General features: G+C 47.9%; 1 protein-coding gene and 1 long non-coding RNA gene across 4 annotated transcripts in view; one reads left to right on the top strand and one right to left on the bottom strand.

Annotated features, from left to right (window-relative positions):
• The window catches only part of RAB17 (RAB17, member RAS oncogene family), a 39,098-nt gene that overhangs the window by 3,557 nt on the left and 14,342 nt on the right, over positions 1-21,199 (top strand). Inside the window, exon 1 of one of the 3 annotated variants that reach the window (XM_043878860.1) lies at positions 10,556-10,933. The exons of the other annotated variants lie outside the window; for them this stretch is intronic. Coding sequence (XP_043734795.1) covers positions 10,787-10,933 — 147 coding nt within the window. The 5' untranslated portion in view covers positions 10,556-10,786. Of the gene's footprint in view, positions 1-10,555; positions 10,934-21,199 lie in introns of those variants that run through there. 3 annotated transcript variants of the gene reach the window in all.
• On the bottom strand, positions 5,133-10,625 carry LOC122678244. The gene is made up of 3 exons (XR_006336048.1): positions 10,538-10,625; positions 6,802-6,849; positions 5,133-5,300 (listed from the first exon to the last, which is right to left on the bottom strand). It is a non-coding gene; the product is annotated as an uncharacterized LOC122678244 (long non-coding RNA).

The following is a 21,199-nucleotide window of genomic DNA, read 5'->3' as shown; positions in this document are numbered from 1 at the left end:
CACTTGCCGAGCTGCACTCCCCTCTCTGCAGTGGGCAGGGCAGGGTAGGGGCCCTGTGGACCCCAGACTGGCCCCCAGGGGGAGCAGGTGATGGGGGGGTTCCAGCTTCAGGCAAGAGCCCCATTGCTCTTAGGGCTCCCCCAGACGGCATCCTGTCTGCAGAGCTGGTGGCCGTGAGGAGCCCCGCCCCGCTGGGGGTGGGAAGGTGATCTCCAGGTGAGGACTCCTGCCTGGTCTCTGGGCTCTGTCACCCAGGAGGTGACAGCACCAGCTCAGCCCCTCGTTCCCCGCTGCAGCTCCGCCATCTCCACTGCCCCTTCCCCCTTCCCCCTCCCCCCCCACCAGCCCTCCCCCTCCCCTGCTTCCCCTCCCCACCACCCCTCCCCCTCCCCCACTTCCACTCCCCCCACCCCTCCCCCACCCCCTTCCCACCAGCCTTCCCCCTCCCCCGCTTCCCCTCCCCACCACCCCTCCCCCTTCCCACCAGCCCTCCCCCTCCCCCTCTTCCCCCCCACTTCCCCTCCCCCAATTCCATTCCCCAACGCCCCCCCCAGCCCCGCCCCATCCCAGTCCAGCCGCAGAGCAGGGACACCGTGTTGCCAATCCTTCAGTTGTGAAGAGTGACCAGGAGGTCTGCCGCAGGGAATTCTGTCTGCACAGCAGATCTCGCAGGAGCTAGACTGAAGCGGTTCGAGACTCAGCGGTGCTAGGGGTAACCCGCCACCCCTCTAGAAGGCCACCGCTGTCACGGCCCCACGGTCCCGTTCTGTCTCTCCGTCTGCTTTCTTGGCTCCCGCTGTCATGGCCCAATGCTTAACCGGAGAAGGGAACTGTCTTAGTCACTCGGAACAGGTGACCCGGGGGGTGTGCATTCGTGTCACCAGCATTCCCTCTGCCGCGGAGACCCTGGGCACAGCCCCTGGCACCTGGGGCCCAGGTGGGGCTCTTGCGTGTGACCCGTGCAGACATGCTGGGCCGTGCTCAGGAGGGCCCCGGCCTTGGCGTGACGTTCTGTGTCGGCCTACTGACCTCCCCAAGGGCACGAGCTGGTCTAAGTTCTGTACCAATGTCCTGGGAGCGATGTAACAAGTCACCACAGCCTGGAGGGCTTAAACCCACAGGCGTGTGTGGTCTCACGGTCTGGGAGGCTTGGAAGTCAAGGTGTGGGTGGAGTTGGTCCCTTCTGGACGCTCTGAGGGCATCCATGCCTCTGTCTTGGCTTCCAGGGGTTGTTAGCAACCCTTGGTGTTCCTTGGATGTGAATCACACTCTTCAAGTCAGTACAGTCACGTGGAGTCCAAAGGCCTCCTCCTCGTTCAGGACTCCCCCAGATGACCAGGCCTGAGACAAACGCCTGAGCTGCTCCTCACGGAGACAGATCTACACAGAATCTACACTGTGGGTTGATCAAGAGTATTTATGATGTCCGTGGTGTCATGAGTTGAATTGTGTTCCCCCAGAACCTGCATGTTGAAGTCCTAAGCTCCAGCCCCCTAAATGTGACTGTATTTGGAGTTCAGTTCAGTCACTCAGTTGTGTCTGACTTTTTGCAACCCCATGGACTGCAGCATGCCACACTTCCCTGTCCATTACCAACTCCCAGAGCGTGCTCAAACTCATGTCCATCGAGTCGGTGATGCCATCTAACCATATCATCCTCTGTCGTCCCCTTCTCCTCCTCCTTCAGTCTTTCCCAGCATCAGGGTTTCTTCCAATAAGTCAGTTCTTTGCATCAGGTGGCCAAAGTACTGGAGTTTCTGCTTCAGCATCAGTCCTTCCAAATTGGAGAGAGGGTCTTTACAGAGGTCATCGAGTTGCAGTGAGGTCATTAGGGTGGGCCCTGGTCCCACATGACCAGTGCCCTTATCAAAGGGGAAGGATGGACGCAGACACACTCTTACAGGGAGAATGCCTTGTGAAGATAAAGGCAGAGATGGAGGTGGTGCTTTTATGAGGCCAAGAGTGGTGAAGGCTACAGCAAACCCCCAAAGCAGGGGAGAGGCTTCAAGCAGCTTCCTTCTCTCAGCCGCAGAGGGAGCCAACGTGCCCACATGATGTTTGGGGGGAGAAAGCGCTGCTTCTCCACTTTTTAAGGAGATGGGTTTTCCCTACATCTGGATCTCCCTATAGTCCTGCCTGGCTCCCTCTGAACGTCACTGACAGCATCCTGGCTGGCCCCCTTGCCGCCTACTCCCTTGTCCTGGCTGAGGACGTGGACACAGCAGTCTGCAGCCTCTGTGGTGCTCATGCCACCCAAGGCTTCTCAGGTGTGGACTGTGACCCCTCTGATGAGCCTCGGCACTGGGGAAGGTCCGGGTGGGTGGGTGCTGGGGGAGGTCTACTCCAGAGCCTTGTCCTTAGGGCGAGCAGCCAGGGAATCTCAGCGGAAGCTGAGGAACCACCGGGAAAGGAGGGAATCCAATGGTCTGTGGTTCAGACAACTCTTAGATTTAAGAATCCCACATCCCAGTCTCAGAAGTTAATCTAAATCGAGCTGAAGTCCCCCCTCCCGCCATCGTCCCAGTTTTGCATTTCCCCAAGGCTGCCTCATGTGCCCCACGGCCGGCTGGGCAGGAGGCTGAGTAATTTCACCGTCAGCATGAAGTATAGCTAAAAGCAGCCGATGAGCTCAAGAACTGAATCATTTCCTCAGTTCTGCCCTCTGGATTCTAGGTGATTTCTGCATGCGGGGCTGCAGCTGAGTCAAAGGCTGTATTATCATCAAGCCCATTGAGAAGCGTTCCCAGTTTGTCCTCCAGAAAAACAAACATTCTCAGCAGCAGTTTCTAGAAGTGTCTCGACTCTCCTTAAGTGAAGGAGCCTGTGTATGGAGCCAAGCTCCTAGCTGATAAATTGATGTTGAACATATGTTAACTCTAGCACCCCATGGCCCAGCCGCAGCTAGGCTTCACCCTTAAACAAACACAGTTCAACAACTGAAGGTAAAAAGTGATTCCAGGGGTGTTTGAGTTTTAGTAACGGTGCAGGAGCTTGTCCTGGACTAATCTTCCCACCAAGAGCAAAGATAAAATGTAAAATGGGCTTCCCTGGTGGCTCAGATGGTAAAGAACCTGCCTGCGATGCAGGAGACCTGGGTTTGACCTGTGGCTGGGAAGATTCCCCTGGAGAAGGAAATGGCAACTCACTGCAGTATTCTTGCCTGGGAAATCCCATGGATGGAGAAATCTGGCAGGCTACAGTCCAGGGGGTCGCAAAGAGTCAGGCATGACAGAGCCAGTAACAACCCAAAATGTAAACCATTGTTTCAGGACACTGGAGAGTGACTTGCGAAGCAACAAGTGGAGGGGACTTGACCCTTGAAAGCAGGGGAACTGCTCTGGATGAAATGCCCATGAGTGTGAACCGTCGGAGGGCTCTTCTCGGTCTGCTCAGGGCGGGGCAGCTAGAACTTACAGGTCTGAGAAGTCGGAGGATGGAGTTTGGTGGCCAGGGTGGCTGGAAAAGGAGGGGTGAAATTTTAGTTGCCAAGGGTTTTTGTTATGAATGGGTGTTGGCTTTTGCAAATGCTTTTTCTGCATCTACTGATACAATCGTGTGATTTTCCTTTCTTAGCTTCTTGATGTGGTGGATTGCATTAACTAATTCTTGAATATTGACCAGCCTTGCATACCTGGGATAAATCCCACTTGGTCATGGTGTACAACTCTTTTTATACATTGTTGGATTTGATTTGAGAATATTTTGTGGAGGATTTTTGCATCCGTGTTCAGAAGCGTTATTGGTCTGTAGTTTTCTTATAATGTCTCTGGTTTTGGTGTTAGGATAATGCTCGCCCCATAGGAAATATATTTCCATTAGGAAATATTTCCTCTGATTCTATCCTGATTCTATCCTCTGAAAGAGATTATAGAAAACTGGTGTAATTTCTTTCTTAAATGTTTGGTAGAATTTACAAGTGAACTCATTTAGGCCTGGAGCTTTCTGTTTTGGAAAATTATTAATTATGAATGCAATTTTAAATATAACGAATATAGTTTTATTCAGATTATCTATTACTTCTCATGCGAGTTTTGGCAAATCATGTCTTTCAAGGAATTGGTCCTTTTCATCTAGGTTACCAAATGTGTGGGCAAAGAGTTGTTCATAGCAGCATTTTATTATTTTTAATGCCCATGAAATCTCAGTGATGTCCCTGTTTTCATTTCCAATATTAGTAATTTGCTTCTTCTTTCCATTTTTCTTAGCCCAGCTAGAGGTTTATTAATTTTATTAATCTTTTCAAAGAACCAGCTTTTGGTTTCTTTGACTTTTTCTACTGATTTCTTATTTTCAATTGCATTGACTTCTACTCTAATTGTTACTAATTATTCTGCTAACTTTGGATTTAATTTGTTCTTCTTTTTCTAGTTTCCTAAGGTGGAAACTTAAGGTATTGATTTTAGATCTTCTTTTCTAATATATATATTCAATGCTACAAATTTTCCTCTAAGCACTGCTTTTACCACATCCCACAATTTTGATAAGTTGTGTTTTCATTTTCATTTAGTTAAAAATATTTTCAAATTTCTCTTGAGAGTTCTTCTTTGACACATGTGTTATTTACAAGTGTGTTGTTTAATCTTCATAAATCTGGAGATTTTCCAGTTATCTTTCTGTTACTGATCTCCAGTGTAATTCCATGTGGTCAGAGAGCAGACACTGTACAATTTCTACCATTTTAAATCTGTTAAGGTGTGTCTTATGGCCACAAAAGTGGTCTGTCTCAGTGAATGCTCCATGTGAGCTTGAGAAACACATGCTTGCTGTTGTTGAATGGAGAGGTGAAATCTTGAAAAACAAGGGAGCCCCCAAACACTGTACATTAATGCTGCTCACATCCATAGCAGTCCCCTCAAGAGCTCATGCCAGGTGAGGTTGCCAGAAGCCCAGAGGAAGGCAATGCCTGATGGTTTAAAGAGCTGAGCAGTGATTTTCTCTGCTGCCCACTCACTGCAGGGAACAGTGAGCTTGGACTCTAATTTCTGCTCAATAGAGGGGCCTGGTGGACCCCTCAGACTTTCCACTTGAAACCCCAGAAGTTCTTGAGTTTAGGGGCAAAGACCGTGTCACAGGACTAAGGTTGACCTTAGGACTGAAGGCAAACAAAATCAGTTTCCATCCCAACAAAGTGTAAAGCACAGTTTCTGCAGTTTAAAGAGGAACCACCAGTAATTTAACTGCCTTCTAGAATCAACTCAATACTTTTCACAGGGAAAGAATCCAGAGTCTCAGCAACACACCATTCACAATGTCTGATACACAGTGATCCGCAGACAAATGGAGAATCAGGAAAATGTGACCTATGGTGAAGAAAAACACAGAAAAGTCAGTCAGTAGAAACAGACCCACAAACCAGAACTGGTAAATGAGGAGCTTAAAATACTATGATAAATACAACAGACAGTCTATAGGGAAAGATGCATATCATGGGCAAAGAAATGGCAAATTTCAGGACAGAGTCAGAGATTCTAAAACAGAACCAAATGGAAATCATAGAACTGAAACATACAATAAGGTACTTAAAAAAACAGTGAAGAAGAGAGACTAGAAAACATTAATAGTACTTCACTAAATCAAAAGGAGAATGACAGAGGAACAGAGAGAACAAATAGAAAACAAAAAGCAAGATGGTAGACTTAAGCAGAACTGTATCAATAATTGTATTAATGGTAAACAGGCCAGAGGCTAAACTGGAAGGCAGACAGGATGAAAAAGTTAACACTCAACTTTACGAGAGACACATTAAGCATAAAGGCAGGCTGAAAATTAAAGTATGGATGAGATATATTGGCTCATTTGCCCTGGTGGGGGGTCCTTACCCGTTTCCTTCCTGTCCAGTTGCATACCTCACCATCCACTTCCCAGGTCAGCCCCATGAGGCTGGCCTGGAGAGATGCCCTGTGGATGGCTGGGGGGAAGGGAGGAGGCAGACAAGGTGAAGACTTCAGAAGGTATATGGTGGAAAGATGGGACAGGAAATGTGCTCACATCATAAATGTTCCCCCATCAGAGGCTGCACTCAAAACACTTATTTGTTTTTAAAGTAGATTCTGCTGTGTTGGCATTTGTATCATTTAAAAAATCATTTATTTGTCTTTGACTGCGCGGGTCTTTGTTCCTGCGCATGGACTTTCTCTAGTTGTAGCCAGTGGGGGCTGCTCTCTAGTTACTGTGCTTGGGCTTCTCATTGCAGTGGCTTCCCTTTCGATTCCAAAGCTCGGGCTTCATAGTTGCTCTGCAGCATGTATGATCTTCCTGGACTAGGGATCGAACCCGAATCACCTGCATTGGTAGGTGAATTCTTAACCTCTGGACTACCAGAGAAGTCCCCAAATGTTTATTAATAAGTGGTGTAAGTGGAAGTAAAAACATTGTCCCCCTGAGACAAGAAATGAGGCCTTGGTTCTTAAGCCAGGTGACAACAACCTATGTTGTACAGGTGGATTTTGTATGTTTTATCAGGCATATGCATGACATGGCAACTCCTTGAACTGAATGAAGTGAGGTGAGGGGCAGTGCTGGTGAGGGGCAGTGTTTATCTCTGGTATGGGAACAGACAGCTCTTCAATTATCAAGCCTTCTTGTGTCTCTGCCTTCCTTGGTGGCTCAGCTGTTAAAGAATCTGCCTGCAATACGGGAGACCTGGGTTCAATCCCTGGGTTGGGAAGATCCCCTGGAGAAGGGAATGACTACCCAGTCCAGTATTCTGGCCTAGAGAATTCCATGGACTGTATAGTCATTGGACTCCTAAGGAGTTGGACATGACAGAGCGACTTTCACTTTCAGTGGTAAAGAACCCACCTGCCAGTCCAGGAGATCTGAGTTCAGTCCCTGGGTCAGGTAGATCTCCTGGAGGAGGAAATGGCAACTCACTCCAGTATTCTTGCCTGGAGAGTTCCACGCGCTGTATAGTCCATGGAGTCACGAACAGCCAGACACGACTGAGTGACTTTCACTTTCACGTGTCTCCAGCCACACTGCCTCCTGGCCTGGGCGCACACACTGGTGGCATGGATCGCTTTGGTGGGGGGTGGGGGGTACAGGCCCCTCAGAGGCCTGCAGGGAGGTAGGCTTGGGGCTACTGGGGAATTCTCAGGATCTAGAAGTCGGGGCTGGCACAGGTTTTAAGTAGTCGCATCCCTTGGCCCCATGGACTCTTCCTCTGTGACGGTGGCACAGCCAGAAGAAGGCCCCCAGAAGGCCCTTGGGGAGTGACCCACAATCTAGGGTTGCTGCGGATAGGGGTGAAATCAAAGATTTCGAGTTAAGGGCTTAGCAGAGAGCCTGGTGAATAGTAGGTGCTCAGTAAAAAGAAGCTACGTTGGTTTGTTACGTCTTCTAGTCTTTGTGGAATTGGACAAGGACTCTCCCCATTTATCCCGCCAACCATAGCAGACCCTGCACTCACCGGCACCCACTAGCGCGCAGTTCCAGGCCCTCACGGTGCTCTGCACTCACTGGCGCCCCCTAGTGCACAGTTCCAGGCCCTCACGGTGCTCTGCACTCACTGGCGCCCCCTAGTGCACAGTTCCAGGCCCTCATGATGTGTGCGCAACACTCCTGGAGCTCAGACAGCCCTTCCTTCTCTTGGCTGTAAGTTTCTCATCCATCTGTCCATCCATGTGTCTGTATTTCCTCCTGCAGATACCCTTCCCGCTTTGCTCTGGCCAAGCGAGGGGCTCTCCTCTGCCTGCGCCCTCTTCCCCTCTCGGACCTGGTCTGAGCCAGGGCGACCTCTCTCTGGATGCCGCCTTCCTCCCGTCCTGCAGCCCAGGGCGCCCCGGGGCAGCACTTTGCTTCATCTGCGCCTCTCCCCTCTGCTCTGCCCAGCCTGGCAGGCGGCCACACGCCGAGCTGATTGTTGAGCTGAGGAATTTAACTTGGTGCTCAGAAACCCCTGTTGGAATTTTCCATTGAGATAAGCGAGGGTGAAGGTTTCAAGGTGAGGCTGGAGGTCATGCCTGCTTATCTCAAGGTCCTTAGGAGGAAAGAACAGTCTGGAAGATCTGTGTCTCAGATCTCTATCACACTATGAGGTTGATTCTTACCTAGAGCCCTGCCAGGAGGCTCGCCTCCCCCACAGATGCCTAAAGCAGGTCACTAGGCACCTCTACCAGTAAGCAGTGTGGATAATCTGGGCCATGGGGTTCTTTCAAAAGGAGCAGGGGCTGGGGCAGGCAGTTGGCAGTGTTGGCTACAAGCCCTGATAACTTCTTCAAAAATCTCACAAATGTTTATTCAGAAGTGGGTCAGGTATTTGCCAAGTGACCCCAGGAGGACACATAGGTGGAAAGTTACAAAAAGCTGATGTTTGAACCATCTCAGGATGTCAAATCCTAGAACCTAGAATCCACATGGATATTTGAGCAGAGACTGGAAAATCAGTGGGCAGTGCTAATGGTGTGTTCTTCAGCCAGTGGGTGCTCGGGCCAGATGGTCCCCAGGAGCCCCTTCAACTCCAAAATCCTGTAATTTTGCATTTCTTTTGAAAGGGGAATATGCCCGTGTGTGCCTGTATCTGTGGCCTGATTAATCGGCGTGGCAGAAATTTTCCCTGTTAATGTCCATACAAGAAAGTTGATAAATGCAAAGAAAGAAAGTTAAAAGTCGGTATGGCCATATAAAAATAATATTAATTATGGTCACACAAGTAAATTGCTTAGGCTTCCCAGGTGGCTCAGTGGGTTAAGAATCCACCTACAATGCAGGAGATGTGAGTTTGATCCCTGGGTTGGGAAGATCCCCTGGAGGAGGGCATGGCAACCCACTCCAGGATTCTTGCCTGGAGAATCCCATGGACAGAGGAGCCTGGAGGGCTATAGTCCATGGTGTCGCATAGAGTCGGATATGACAAGCGATTGAGCATGCACCCATGCCATTGCTTATGTACAAGTTTTGACTAATTTCCACCACAAGCAGTGATGACTGGCGTGCAGGTCCTGGTGAGGTTCGCAGTCAGAAGGTCTGTGTTCTAAGTCTCCATCTGCCCACCAGAGACTTTGCTTGTGCCTAGGCCTGACTCCCCACACCCTCACAGGAAGGGCACCCCTGGTTTAAGTGTGGGTGCCTGGGGCTGAGATCAAGTCACTGAGGCTGGAGGTGAAGGGAGCTCTGGAGCCATCTGCTCCAACCCCTCACCTTAGAGATGAGGAATCGGGTGTCGAGAGCGGAAGTGACTTGCCGAGGTCTATGTGTGAGGAACCCATGGTTTCAGGGAAAAGACCCACCCGAATGACAGCCGTGCAGGGTGACCCCAAGACCACAGAAGCGATGAGCCCCCAGGCCCTCCTGAGCATCTGAGTCTTGGCCTCTTGTGGCTTCTCGAGGTGAGAACTGGAGGGTTGTTTGGGGCTGGCCTGAGTCCAGGCCCCGGGGGAGGTTCTTCGACACCCGCCAGTGGCTCGCTTTCACTCAGCGTCACCTGGGGGGTGGGGGTGGGACGGGGGTGCCCCACCCCTGTGTGCTTTAGCTCAAGTCCTGAGACAGCCAGGACTCCAGGTGGTTCCTGAGATTTCCACCTCAGGTGTCCACACCCCGGATAATCCCCTGCCCTTAAGGGTGCCCAGGACCTGGATGCAATGAGGCCACCCTGGAGATTAGGTTGTACTACATGGCAAAGGTGAAGAAGGCATTTTCACCGGTGTAACTAGGGTCCCTCAGCAACTGACTCCAAGTTGAGGGAAGGGAGATTGTGCCGGGTGGGCCTGGCCTAATGAGGTGAGACGGGATGGGGGTCTGGAAGTCAGAGGGAGGTCCTGATGGCCTTGAGCAAGCGGCCACGTGTGAGAGGGCCTGGGGGTTCTGGCCAGGAGCCTTCTGTGGGGGCTTCTGAGAGGTGAGACTGGCTCCGACAGGGAGCTAGTAGCAAAAGGCGACCCCAGTTCTGCACCAGGAAAGACTGGATTTCACCAAGACTACATGAGCATGGGGGACCTTGAGTTTCAGAAAGGACGGCATCTTAACCGCAGCCTGTGAGACTCTGGGCAGAGGACCCCGGAGGCTGCGTCCAGACTCCTGACCCTTGGAACCTGTGAGGCTGCAAATGTGTGCTGTAAGCCTCCGAGGTGGCAGTTGCTTGTTACCCAGCGACAGACGGGCACACAGGCCCTGAGCCCCCATCCACCCGGAGGTGCTGCGCTGGCCCCACTCCAGGCTGCGGTGGGAGCATTGTGGATTTGGGGCTGTTCCCTCTGCTCCCGGGGAAGTCGCTGGGGGCTCTGGGGCCATAGGTCACAGAATTCTAAATGCAGTTTTATTTTGTATTGATCATCCATGAGGCCTCCTCTGCTGGGAAACGGAGGCAGGGATTCTCGAATTCAGTCCCATCCAGGGAACTTGCTCCCCGCGGGCCTGGAAAGACCCAGGTCCCCACCCACACCCCTGCAGCTGGCTCCCAGCTGTCTGTGGCAGCAGTGAATTCTTCTGACCCAAATACTTCCTGCTTTTCTGGGCTACTAGTTTCAAGCACAACAAAGATACCCACAGCTTGAGGAAGGCGCGGAGGGAAATAAATCTGCAGTGCTGAAATGAGACTCACAACAAAGCTGAGAAACTCCGTGGGGGCCTGGGGCCAGGGAGGAGCGGGACTTCCGGCAGGTGCTCCATCAGGTGCTCAGAGGCTCCCGCAGCGCCCGCGCCAAAGGCCAGGCCCCCTGCCCCAGGTGACCACGTGACCACTGCGCACCTTGCCCCGGAGCCTCTCTGGAAGGGAGGAGGCCTGACCTTGGGAGAGGCTGCCTCTCACCTGTTTTCTTTTGGAGCCGAGCCTCTGCCTGGCCCCCGGGACATGGCCACGCCCAGCCTGCCTGGGGAGGGGGCAGGTCTTCCCCATGACCAGAAGTGGGGGGGAAAGGGGGACCCAGGTCGGGGCCCTGGGGGACCCTGTGATGACCGGCTGTCAGGCTTGCTGGAAGTGACCAGGCCTGGGGAGCACGTGAGTCGGGGTTTAAACTCCCGAGTGGTTTGTAGGCTGTGTGCATGTGTGAGTCTGTGTGTGTTTATACCTTTGTGTGTCTGTGTGCACATGTGTGTGTCTGTCTGTGTGTGTCATGTGTATCAGTGTCTGGGTGCATGTGTGTGTGTGTCTGTGTGTGTTTGTACCTGTGTGTGTCTGTGTGTACATGTGTGTGTCTGTGTGTATGTGTCATGTATATCAGTGTCTGGGTGCATGTGTGTGTGTGAGTCTGTGTGTGTTTGTACCTTTGTGTGTCTGTGTGCACATGTGTGTGTCTGTCTATGTTGTCATGTGTATCAGTGTCTGGGTGTATGTGTGTGGGCGTGTGTATATCTGTGTGTCATGTGGGTTTGCACTTCTGTGTCTGTGTGTCTGTGCCTGAGTCCCCGTGTACAGAATCATACGTGGAACCTGAGGGGCCAGGAGTGTGTGCTCCTGAGCGCCAGAGGTGTCCTTGCTCGTCCCCTGCGGCTTGCTAGGTCAGGGTTCCGGCAGGAGGTTCCTGTTGAAAGAATCTCCTTTCATCTCTTTGTTGTTGTTTAGCCAGTGAGTCGTGTCTGATTCTTTCATGACCCCCATGGACTGTAGCCCGCCGGGCTGCTCTGTCCATGGGATTTCCCAGGCAAGAACACTGGAGTGGGTTGCTCTTTCCTTCTCCAGGGGATCTTGCCAACCCAGGGATGGAACCCATGTCTCCTGCTTCACAGGCGGGTTCTTTACTGCTGGGCCAGCAGGGCAGCTGGTTTAAAGAGTAGCCTCTGGGAAAATCCAGTTCAAGTCATGAATCCATTTCCAACGGATGACGGATCAGGACACCAACTGACCTCAGGGTAGACAGCTGCGCTGTAATTCCGGCACGCGGGGCGGGGCCAGCCAGGGAGGAGGTCGTGGGCAGACAGCAGACCGACCCTCCCTGGGGCGGCCCCTCCCCAGGAAGGCTGGTTTGGATTTCCCATCCTCTCCTTTCTCCCTCGGTGGAGGGATGTGAGCTTGTAAGAAAGAAAAGCCCCAAACTGAAAGGTTCCAGAGGGTATCCTTATTGGCCTCAAGCATGAGCGTGGCCTTCTTGAGAATGTCTCTGCATTTAGAGAGACTTTAGTCTCCCCAGTTCAGTTGACTTGCTCAGTCGTGTCTGACTCTTTGTGACCCCACGGACTGCAGCACGCCAGGCTTCCCTGTCCATCACCCCACCTTCATGAAATTCCAGAGGCTGAGTCAGCAGTCACATTTTCAATTCTGTCCCTGAACAGAGGGCTCCAACTTCTGCTAATCGAATGCTTATGGTATGTAATGACACAAAAAATCATACAGGAAAATGCTTACTGCAGTCTTATTTATTACAGAAAAAAAAAAAAAGAAAGTCAGGTAAACACCCGGTAACAGAAATAGTTTAGCGAACTGGAATCATTGTAGCGATGTTATGTGGTCATTAAACACATTAAACATAAAAGCCATGTGGAAAACTACCCTTGATACAGGGGTAGCTTATTATTTTTTTTTTTAAATGTAGGCTACTTAATTTTATAAAACCATGGTTTGTTTGTAAGATTCTGAGAAACAAACTAGAAGAAAGTAGGCAACATCCTGTCCCTTGTATAAAGGGGATAGGATTACAGGTAAATTCATTTGTTCCTGTGGACAATTATGTGTTTATGTTTATAGCAAAATAATGTTTGTAGATAAAGAGGTGTGTCACTTGTATGTTATTTATACTCCACCGATTTTGGTTAATTCAGACATGTTTTGGACTAAAGATTTTCTTGACTTGAGTTTTATTAATTTGTGCACATAAATAGAAAATAAAACTCAAAGAGGTATCTTTTAATGTCTTTAAAATTTTTTTTCTTTATTTATTTTAATTGGAGTATAACTGCTTCATGATGTTATATGGGTTTCTGATGTTGGTTTCAGCTATGTGCATACATATGTCCCCTCCCTGGAGTGCCTCCCTCCCCGTCACCCCCATCCTGCCCCTCTAGGTCATCACAGAGCTGCCCTCTCTGTGCGGGACCACAGGTTCCCTCTAGCTGTCTGTCTCACACATGGTGGTGTCAATATGCTGGGGCTCCTCTCCCCGTTCATCCTCTCCTCTCCTTCCCCTCACTGTGTCCATGTGTCCATTCTCCCCATGGGGGTCTCTCGTCCTGCCTTGCAAACAGCTTCATCTGTACCATTTTTCTAGACTTCACATATATGCATTAATATATATTTGTTTTTCTCTTTTTGACTTACTTCACTCTGTATAACAGGCTTTAAGTCCAGCCATAACTCTACAAATGACCCTGTTTCTTTCAGCCTTTTAATGGCTGAGTAATGTTCCGTTGTATAGACGTACCAGGTGGGAACATTTAAGATCTCTCTCTTGGCAGTTTTCAAGTGTGTGATACAGTATCAGCTCTAATCATTATGCTGCACACGAGGTCCCCAGAACTCACGAATGTCACAGCTGAAGTTTGCACCCTTTGACCCACATCTCTCTGTTTCCCCCACCCCAGTCCCTGGTCACGACCACTCTACACCATTTCTCCGCATTTGGCCAAAGAACAGGTGGTTAATGAGTGAGGGCTTGCTAATGAGCTGACCCTCTTTAGTATGGTGAGCTCAGGTTGGTGGCTCCCCAGCAGGCTAATTGCACCAGCGGTTCTAGACGTGGATGGAACATGGGACCTGCTCCCTCTGTACGTGGTTGAAATGATGCTCGTGCCTGGTGAATACAGTGTGGACATGATGGCAGCCTGCTCTGGCTTAAAAAAATTTTTTTCTTTTTAAAAAAACTTTGTTTTATTGAAGCTGATCTACAACATTGCGTTCATTTCTTCTTTATAATAGAGTACTTCATTTATATACATATATTCTCACACTCTTTTCCATCATAATGTGTCCCAGGATAGCGAATATAATTCTCTGTGCTATATGGTAGGACCTTGTTGTTTATCCTTCCTATATATACCAGTTGGCATCTGCTAATCCCAAACTCCTAATCCATCCCTCCCCCTTGAGCCTGCTCTGACTTTGAATCCTGAACCTTTGTCTTAGAAAAGCTTCTCGTCTCTCTGTAAGGTGAGGTAACGCCGGGCCCTGGAGGCTTCCTGCTTGGCTCCAACAGAAGCCTCCGTGCAGCTGAGCCGTGCAGAGGCTCTGAGCCTGCTGCCCCTGTTCCTCGATGGACATGGCCTGTCCCTTAGCCTTGGTCTCCTCCTCCCCTGCCATCTTCTGGGGCAAGCACTCCCTGCCCCACACACAGAGAAGCCAACACCATGGTACTGGCTTTTGAGAAAAGACAGAGCTTTAATTAGAGGTTGACCAGTGAGGAGACAGGAGACAAGGCCCTCTCTCTGCAATCCAGGGTTGGGGCCACATTTAAGGGGTTTGGGGAATTTTAAACTCAGAAGCTAATTAGTTCATCTTAGATCAGTCCATTTAAGTGTTCATTGGAAGGACTGATGTTGAAGCTGAAACTCCAATACTTTGGCCACCTGATTCGAAGAGCTGACTCATTAGAAACGACCCTGATGCTGGGAAAGATTGAAGGTGGGAGGAGAAGGAGACGACAGAGGATGAGGTGGTTGGATGGCATCACCAACTCAATGGATGTGAGTTTGGGTAAACTCTGGGAGTTGGTGATGGACAGGGAGGCCTGGCATGCCGCAGTCCATGGGGTCGCAAAGAGTCGGATACAACTGAGCGACCAGACTGACCTGAACCGAAATCAGTCCATGTAAGTGACTTCTGCTCCTGGAAGTCGTGTTTTCCTTATTAAAGGACTTCTCACATGGGAAAGGGCTCTGATGCCAACACTTCTATTCTTTGCTTTCCGTAGTCTGAAGCTTCTTGGTTCAGGGTCATCCTGGAGACGGGGCTTCTGTCCCTCCCGTGCACGGTACTGTCTCTGCATAGTGACTCCAGGTTTGATTAGTCAGCCAACCTGTTTAAGCAGGCAAGACCCGTTCAGGTCGGTCAAGGTTTTACGTGCTGTTTTAGCAGCTTCATCTGAATGTAGGGTGATCCTAAAGGCAGTTCAGTTCAGTTCAGTCGCTCAGTCGTTTCCAGCTCTTTGGAACCCCATGGACTGCAGCATGCCAGGCTTCCCTGTCTATCACCAACTCCTGGAGCTTGCTCAAACTCATGTCCATCGAGTCAGTGACCCAACTTTCAGTAACTTTCTGCTTTTCTTGCTCTCAGGCTGAGCTGCCTGGCAGAAGCTGGTCTCAGGGCCTGCTGGAGGCCCCATCCTCTGGTTCTCTTTCTGCAGAGACTCCAGCCCACTGCTTGACAAGCTGCTTGGGGTAGGGCTGGCTATACAACCTATGTCTGACATACTGGCTTCTTGTTAAGCCAATCCCACGTTCACTTATGAGATCTTTATCGAGCACCTACTGTAATCTCAGTGCTTAGATAGCATCACCAACCCAATGAACGTGAGTTTGAGCAAACTCCGGGAGATGGTGAAGGACAGGGAAACCTGGCGTGCTGCAGTCCACGGGGTCACAAAGAGTCGGACATGACGTAGCGACTGAACAACAACAAAAACAACAATAACAGCAATCTCAGTGACCGCTCTGCATTCAGGAGAGGTTACAGCCCAGCGAGAGAGAGAAACGATTACCATCTAAGTAACTGAATTAAGGTAGAGTTGGACACTGAGATCATTTCAATCAAGAAGAGGAACAGGGAGCTGCAGGCCGGACGATGGCAGGGAGTGTTGTCTCTTTTATGAGCTGCTATTTACGGGGACTGGACACACGATGGGGTGGGGGCGGTGGGTATCGGGGTGGGGGTGATGCAGGAGTGGCCGTTGTGAGAACAGACAGGAGGCTGTGGCTGGAGAGGGATCTGTGTCAGCATGAATGAAGAGCAGATGTGGCTGCTCCCTCAGGCAAATTCCCCAGGTTATTTGGCGATGTGGTTGCCAGATAAGCGGCTCTAGCAACCCCTGACCTTTGAACCTGTGTCTGTTTGTTATCTCTCCTGGGGCTTCAGACTGCTTTCCAGACTCTGGTTTGCCCTTTGACCTGCAGAGCGGAGTTATAGGCGTCATTTTATCCCTGGAAGGCCAGCCAGGTCAGGGGGCTCCCTGTTTGTCCTTAGTGTTTATTTTACTGTGTCTTTTTTGGGAAAAGTGTTTTAACTTATTTATTTATTTTTTTTGGCAGTGGCACTTGGCATGTGGAATCTTAGTTCCCCCACGAGGGATCAAACCCATGTTCCCCATCATGGTAGCTCAGAGTGTTAACCACCGGACCACCAGGGAAGTCCCTATTTTACTTTGTCTTTGAGTTTCATTTCTACCTGTGGGTCAGGAGTCTGTAGTAGGACAGTTTTGAGTTCTTGCATGGGTGGTGGGTTCTGGAGAGAGGGCTGGCCCTTGTAGAACCCGTCCCCCAACCTCAGACAGCTGTGAGTCTGGGGGCCGCAGAAGAAGCTGCAGGGTGCCCTGGTGGGACGTCACCCACTGACACCATTAAGTATCCCGAGGAAGATGGGGTTCCAGACACGGTCTCTGAGAACGACTCAGCTCTGCTGAGTCCCTTTCCCCGGGGAGCAGATGGGCCTGTGAGCCCTTGTCTGCCAGGCACGGTAACTCCATGCACTTTCTGCTTAGAAAGTCTTATTGGTATTTAGGACTTGCTCCTGTTTGTTTTGAAGCTTTAATCCCAAATTCGATTGTTTTCCTCTTGTCCTCACAGGGCAGAGCAGGCCAGCCTGTGGCCCTGGCTGCTTGCTGGGGACTTTGGGGGTTTGGGGTTGGGGGTTGCTTCCTACTGATCTCTGTGTCTTCCTTCCCTCTTCAGAATCCCTTCCTTTCCTACACTGAGATGGGAGAGGCTCTGCTCACAAGATGGGCTGGCTCTGAGGTGGATTTGGCCAATTTTCAGGGAAAGATTTTTCTAGAAGCAATGCAGACAATTGCTGTTGTTATTTAGTTGCTAAGTCATGTCCAACTCTTTTGTGGCCCCATGGACTGTAGCTCTCCAGGCTCCTCTGTCCATCAGATTTTCCAAGAATACTGGAGTGGGTTGCTGTTTCCCTCTCCAGAGGATCTTCCTGACCCAAGGTCTGAACCCATGTCTCTTGCATTGGCAGGAGAGTTCTTTACCACTGAGCCACCAGGGAAGCCCCAATTCAGACAATTTTGTTGTTGTTCAGTCACTAAATCATGTCCAACTCTTTGCGACCCCATGGACTATAGCACGCCAGGCTCCTCTGTTCTTTGCTATCTCCTGGAGTTTGCTTAAACTCATGTCCATTGAGTTATGATGCCATCCAACCATCTCATCCTCTGTTGTCCCCTTCTCCTCCTGCCTTCAATCTTTCCCAGCATCAGGGTCTTTTCCAATGAGTCACCTCTTCTTATCAGGTGGCCAAAGTATTGGAGCTTCAGCTTCAGCATCAGTCTTTCCAATAAATATTCAGGGTTGATTTCCTTTAGGATTGACTGTATGATCTCCTAGATTTCCAAGGGACTCTCAAGAGTTTTCTCCAGCACCACAGTTCAAAAGCATCAATTCTTTGGCGCTCAGCTTTGTTTATAGTCCAACTCTCACATCCATACATGACTACTGGAAAAACCATAGCTTTGACTATATGGATCTTTGTTGGCAAATTGATGTCTCTGCTTTTAAATATGCCGTCTAGCTTTGTCATAGCTTTTCTTCCAAGGAGCAAATGTCTTTGGATTTCATGGTTGCAGTCATAATCCACAGTAATTTTGAAGCCCAAAAAAATAAAGTTTGTCACTGTTTCCATTGTTTCTCCATCTATTTGCCGTGAAGTGATGGACCTGTATGCCATGATCTTTGTGTTTTTAATGTTGAGTTTTAAGCCAGCTTTTTCACTTTCCTCTTTCACTTTCTTTTTTTTTTTTTCCATTTATTTTTATTAGTTGGAGGCTAATTACTTTACAGTATTGAAGTGGGTTTTGTCATACATTGACATGAATCAGCCATGGAGTTACATGTATTCCCCATCCCGATCCCCCCTCCCACCTCCCTCTCCACTCGATTCCTCTGGGTCTTCCCAATGCGCCAGGCCTGAGCACTTGTCTCATGCATCCAACCTGGGCTGGTGATCTGCTTCACTATAGATAATATACATGTTTCGATGCTGTTCTTTCAAAACATCCCACCCTCGCCTTCTCCCACAGAGTCCAAAAGTCTATTCTGTACATCTGTGTCTCTTTTTCTGTTTTGCATATAGGGTTATCATTACCATCTTTCTAAATTCCATATGTATGTGTTAGTATTCTGTAATGTTCTTTATCTTTCTGGCTTACTTCAGTCTGTATAATGGGCTCCAGTTTCATCCATCTCATTAGAACTGATTCAAATGAATTCTTTTTAATGGCTGAGTAATATTCCATGGTGTATATGTACCACAGCTTCCTTATCCATTCATCTGCTGATGGGCATCTAGGTTGCTTCCATGTCCTGGCTATTATAAACAGTGCTGCGATGAACATTGGGGTGCACGTATCTCTTTCAGATCTGGTTTTCTCGGTGTGTATGCCCAGAAGTGGTATTTCTGGGTCATATGGCAGTTCGGTTTCCAGTTTTTTAAGAAATCTCCACACTGTTCTCCATAGCGGCTGTACTAGTTTGCTTTCCCACCAACAGTGTAAGAGGGTTCCCTTTTCTCCACACCCTCTCCAGCATTTATTGCTTGTAGACTTTTGGATAGCAGCCATCCTGACTGGCATGTAATGGTACCTCATTGTGGTTTTGATTTGCATTTCTCTGATAATGAGTGATGTTGAGCATCTTTTCATGTGTTTGTTAGCCATCTGTATGTCTTCTTTGGAGAAATGTCTGTTTAGTTCTTTGGCCCATTTTTTGACTGGGTCATTTATTTTTCTGGAATTGAGCTGCAGGAGTTGCTTGTATATTTTTGAGATTAATCCTTTGTCTGTTGCTTCATTTGCTATTATTTTCTCCCAATCTGAGGGCTGTCTTTTCACCTTGCTTATAGTTTCCTTTGTTATGCAAAAACTTTTAAGTTTCATTAGGTCCCATTTGTTTATTTTTGCTTTTATTTCCAATATTCTGGGAGGTGGGTCATATAGGATCCTGCTGTGATTCATGTCAGAGAGTGTTTTGCCTATGTTCTCCTCTAGGAGTTTTATAGTTTCTGGTCTTACATTCAGATCTTTAATCCATTTTGAGTTTACTTTTGTGTATGGTGTTAGAAAGTGTTCTAGTTTCATTCTTTTACAAGTGGTTGGCCAGTTTTCCCAGCACCACTTGTTAAAGAGGTTGTCTTTTTTCCATTGTATATCCTTGCCTCCTTTGTCGAAGATAAGGTGTCCATAGGTTTGTGGATTTATCTCTGGGCTTTCTATTCTGTTCCATGGATCTATATTTCTGTCTTTGTGCCAGTACCATACTGTCTTGATGACTGTGGCTTTGTAGTAGAGTCTGAAGTCAGGCAGGTTGATTCCTCCAGTTCCATTCTTCTTTCTCAAGATTACTTTGGCTATTCGAGGTTTTTTGTATTTCCATTCAAATTGTGAAATTATTTGTTCTAGTTCTGTGAAAAATACTGTTGGTAGCTTGATAGGGATTGCATTGAATCTATAGATTGCTTTGGGTAGTATAGCCATTTTGACAATATTGATTCTTCCAATCCATGAACTCGGTATGTTTCTCCATCTGATGGTGTCCTCTTTGATTTCTTTCATCAATGTTTTATAGTTTTCTATGTATAGGTCTTTTGTATCTTTAGGTAGATATACTCCTAAGTATTTTATTATTTTTGTTGCAATGGTGAATGGTATTGTTTCCTTAATTTCTCTTTCTGTTTTCTCATTGTTAGTGTATAGGAATGCTAGGAATTTCTGTGTATTAATTTTATATCCTGCAACTTTACTATATTCGTTGATTAGCTCTAGTAATTTTCTGGTAGAGTCTTTAGGGTTTTCTATGTAGAGGATCATGTCATCTGCAAACAGCGAGAGTTTCACTTCTTCTTTTCCTATCTGGATTCCTTTTACTATTTTGTTTTGGAAGTTTTCTGCTGTGGCCAAAACTTCCAAAACTATGTTGAATAGTAGTGGTGAGAGTGGGCACCCTTGTCTTGTTCCTGATTTCAGGGGAAATGCTTTCAATTTTTCACCATTGAGGGTAATGCTTGCTGTGGGCTTGTCATATATAGCTTTTATTATGTTGAGGTAGGTTCCTTCTATTCCTGCTTTCTGGAGAGGTTTAATCATAAATCGGTGTTGAATTTTGTCAAAGGCTTTCTCTGCATCTATTGAGATAATCATATGGTTTTTATCTTTCAATTTGTTAATGTGGTGTATTACATTGATTGATTTGCAGATATTAAAGAATCCTTGCATTCCTGGGATAAAGCCCACTTGGTCATGGTGTATGATTTTTTTAATATGTTGTTGGATTCTGTTTGCTAGAATTTTGTTAAGGATTTTTGCATCTATGTTCATCAGTGATATTGGCCTGTAGTTTTCTTTTTTTGTGGCATCTTTGTCTGGTTTTGGAATTAGGGTGATGGTGGCCTCATAGAATGAGTTTGGAAGTTTACCTTCTTCTGCAATTTTCTGGAAGAGTTTGAGTAAGATAGGTGTTAGCTCTTCTCTAAATTTTTGGTAGAATTCAGCTGTGAAGCCATCTGGTCCTGGGCTTTTGTTTGCTGGAAGATTTCTGATTACAGTTTCGATTTCCTTGCTTGTGATGGGTCTGTTAAGATCTTCTATTTCTTCCTGGTTCAGTTTTGGAAAGTTATACTTTTCTAAGAATTTGTCCATTTCTTCCAAGTTGTCCATTTTATTGGCATAGAGCTGCTGATAGTAGTCTCTTATGATCCTTTGTATTTCAGTGTTGTCTGTTGTGATCTCTCCATTTTCATTTCTAATTTTGTTAATTTGGTTCTTCTCTCTTTGTTTCTTAATGAGTCTTGCTAATGGTTTGTCAATTTTGTTTATTTTTTCAAAAAAAACAGCTTTTAGCTTTGTTGATTTTTGCTATGGTCTCTTTAGTTTTTTTTTTGCATTTATTTCTGCCCTAATTTTTAAGATTTCTTTCCTTCTACTAATCCTGGGGTTCTTCATTTCTTCCTTCTCTAATTGCTTTAGGTGTAGAGTTAGGTTATTTATTTGACTTTTTTCTTGTTTCTTGAGGTAAGCCTGTAATGCTATGAACCTTCCCCTTAGCACTGCTTTTACAGGGTCCCATAGGTTTTGGGTTGTTGTGTTTTCATTTTCATTCATTTCTATGCATATTTTGATTTCTTTTT

Source organism: Cervus elaphus, chromosome 20 (assembly GCF_910594005.1).
Source record: "Cervus elaphus chromosome 20, mCerEla1.1, whole genome shotgun sequence".
Classification (NCBI taxonomy): Eukaryota; Metazoa; Chordata; class Mammalia; order Artiodactyla; family Cervidae; genus Cervus; species Cervus elaphus.
Note: the sequence above shows the minus strand (reverse complement) of the source record. Positions and strands in the feature narration are given on the sequence as shown.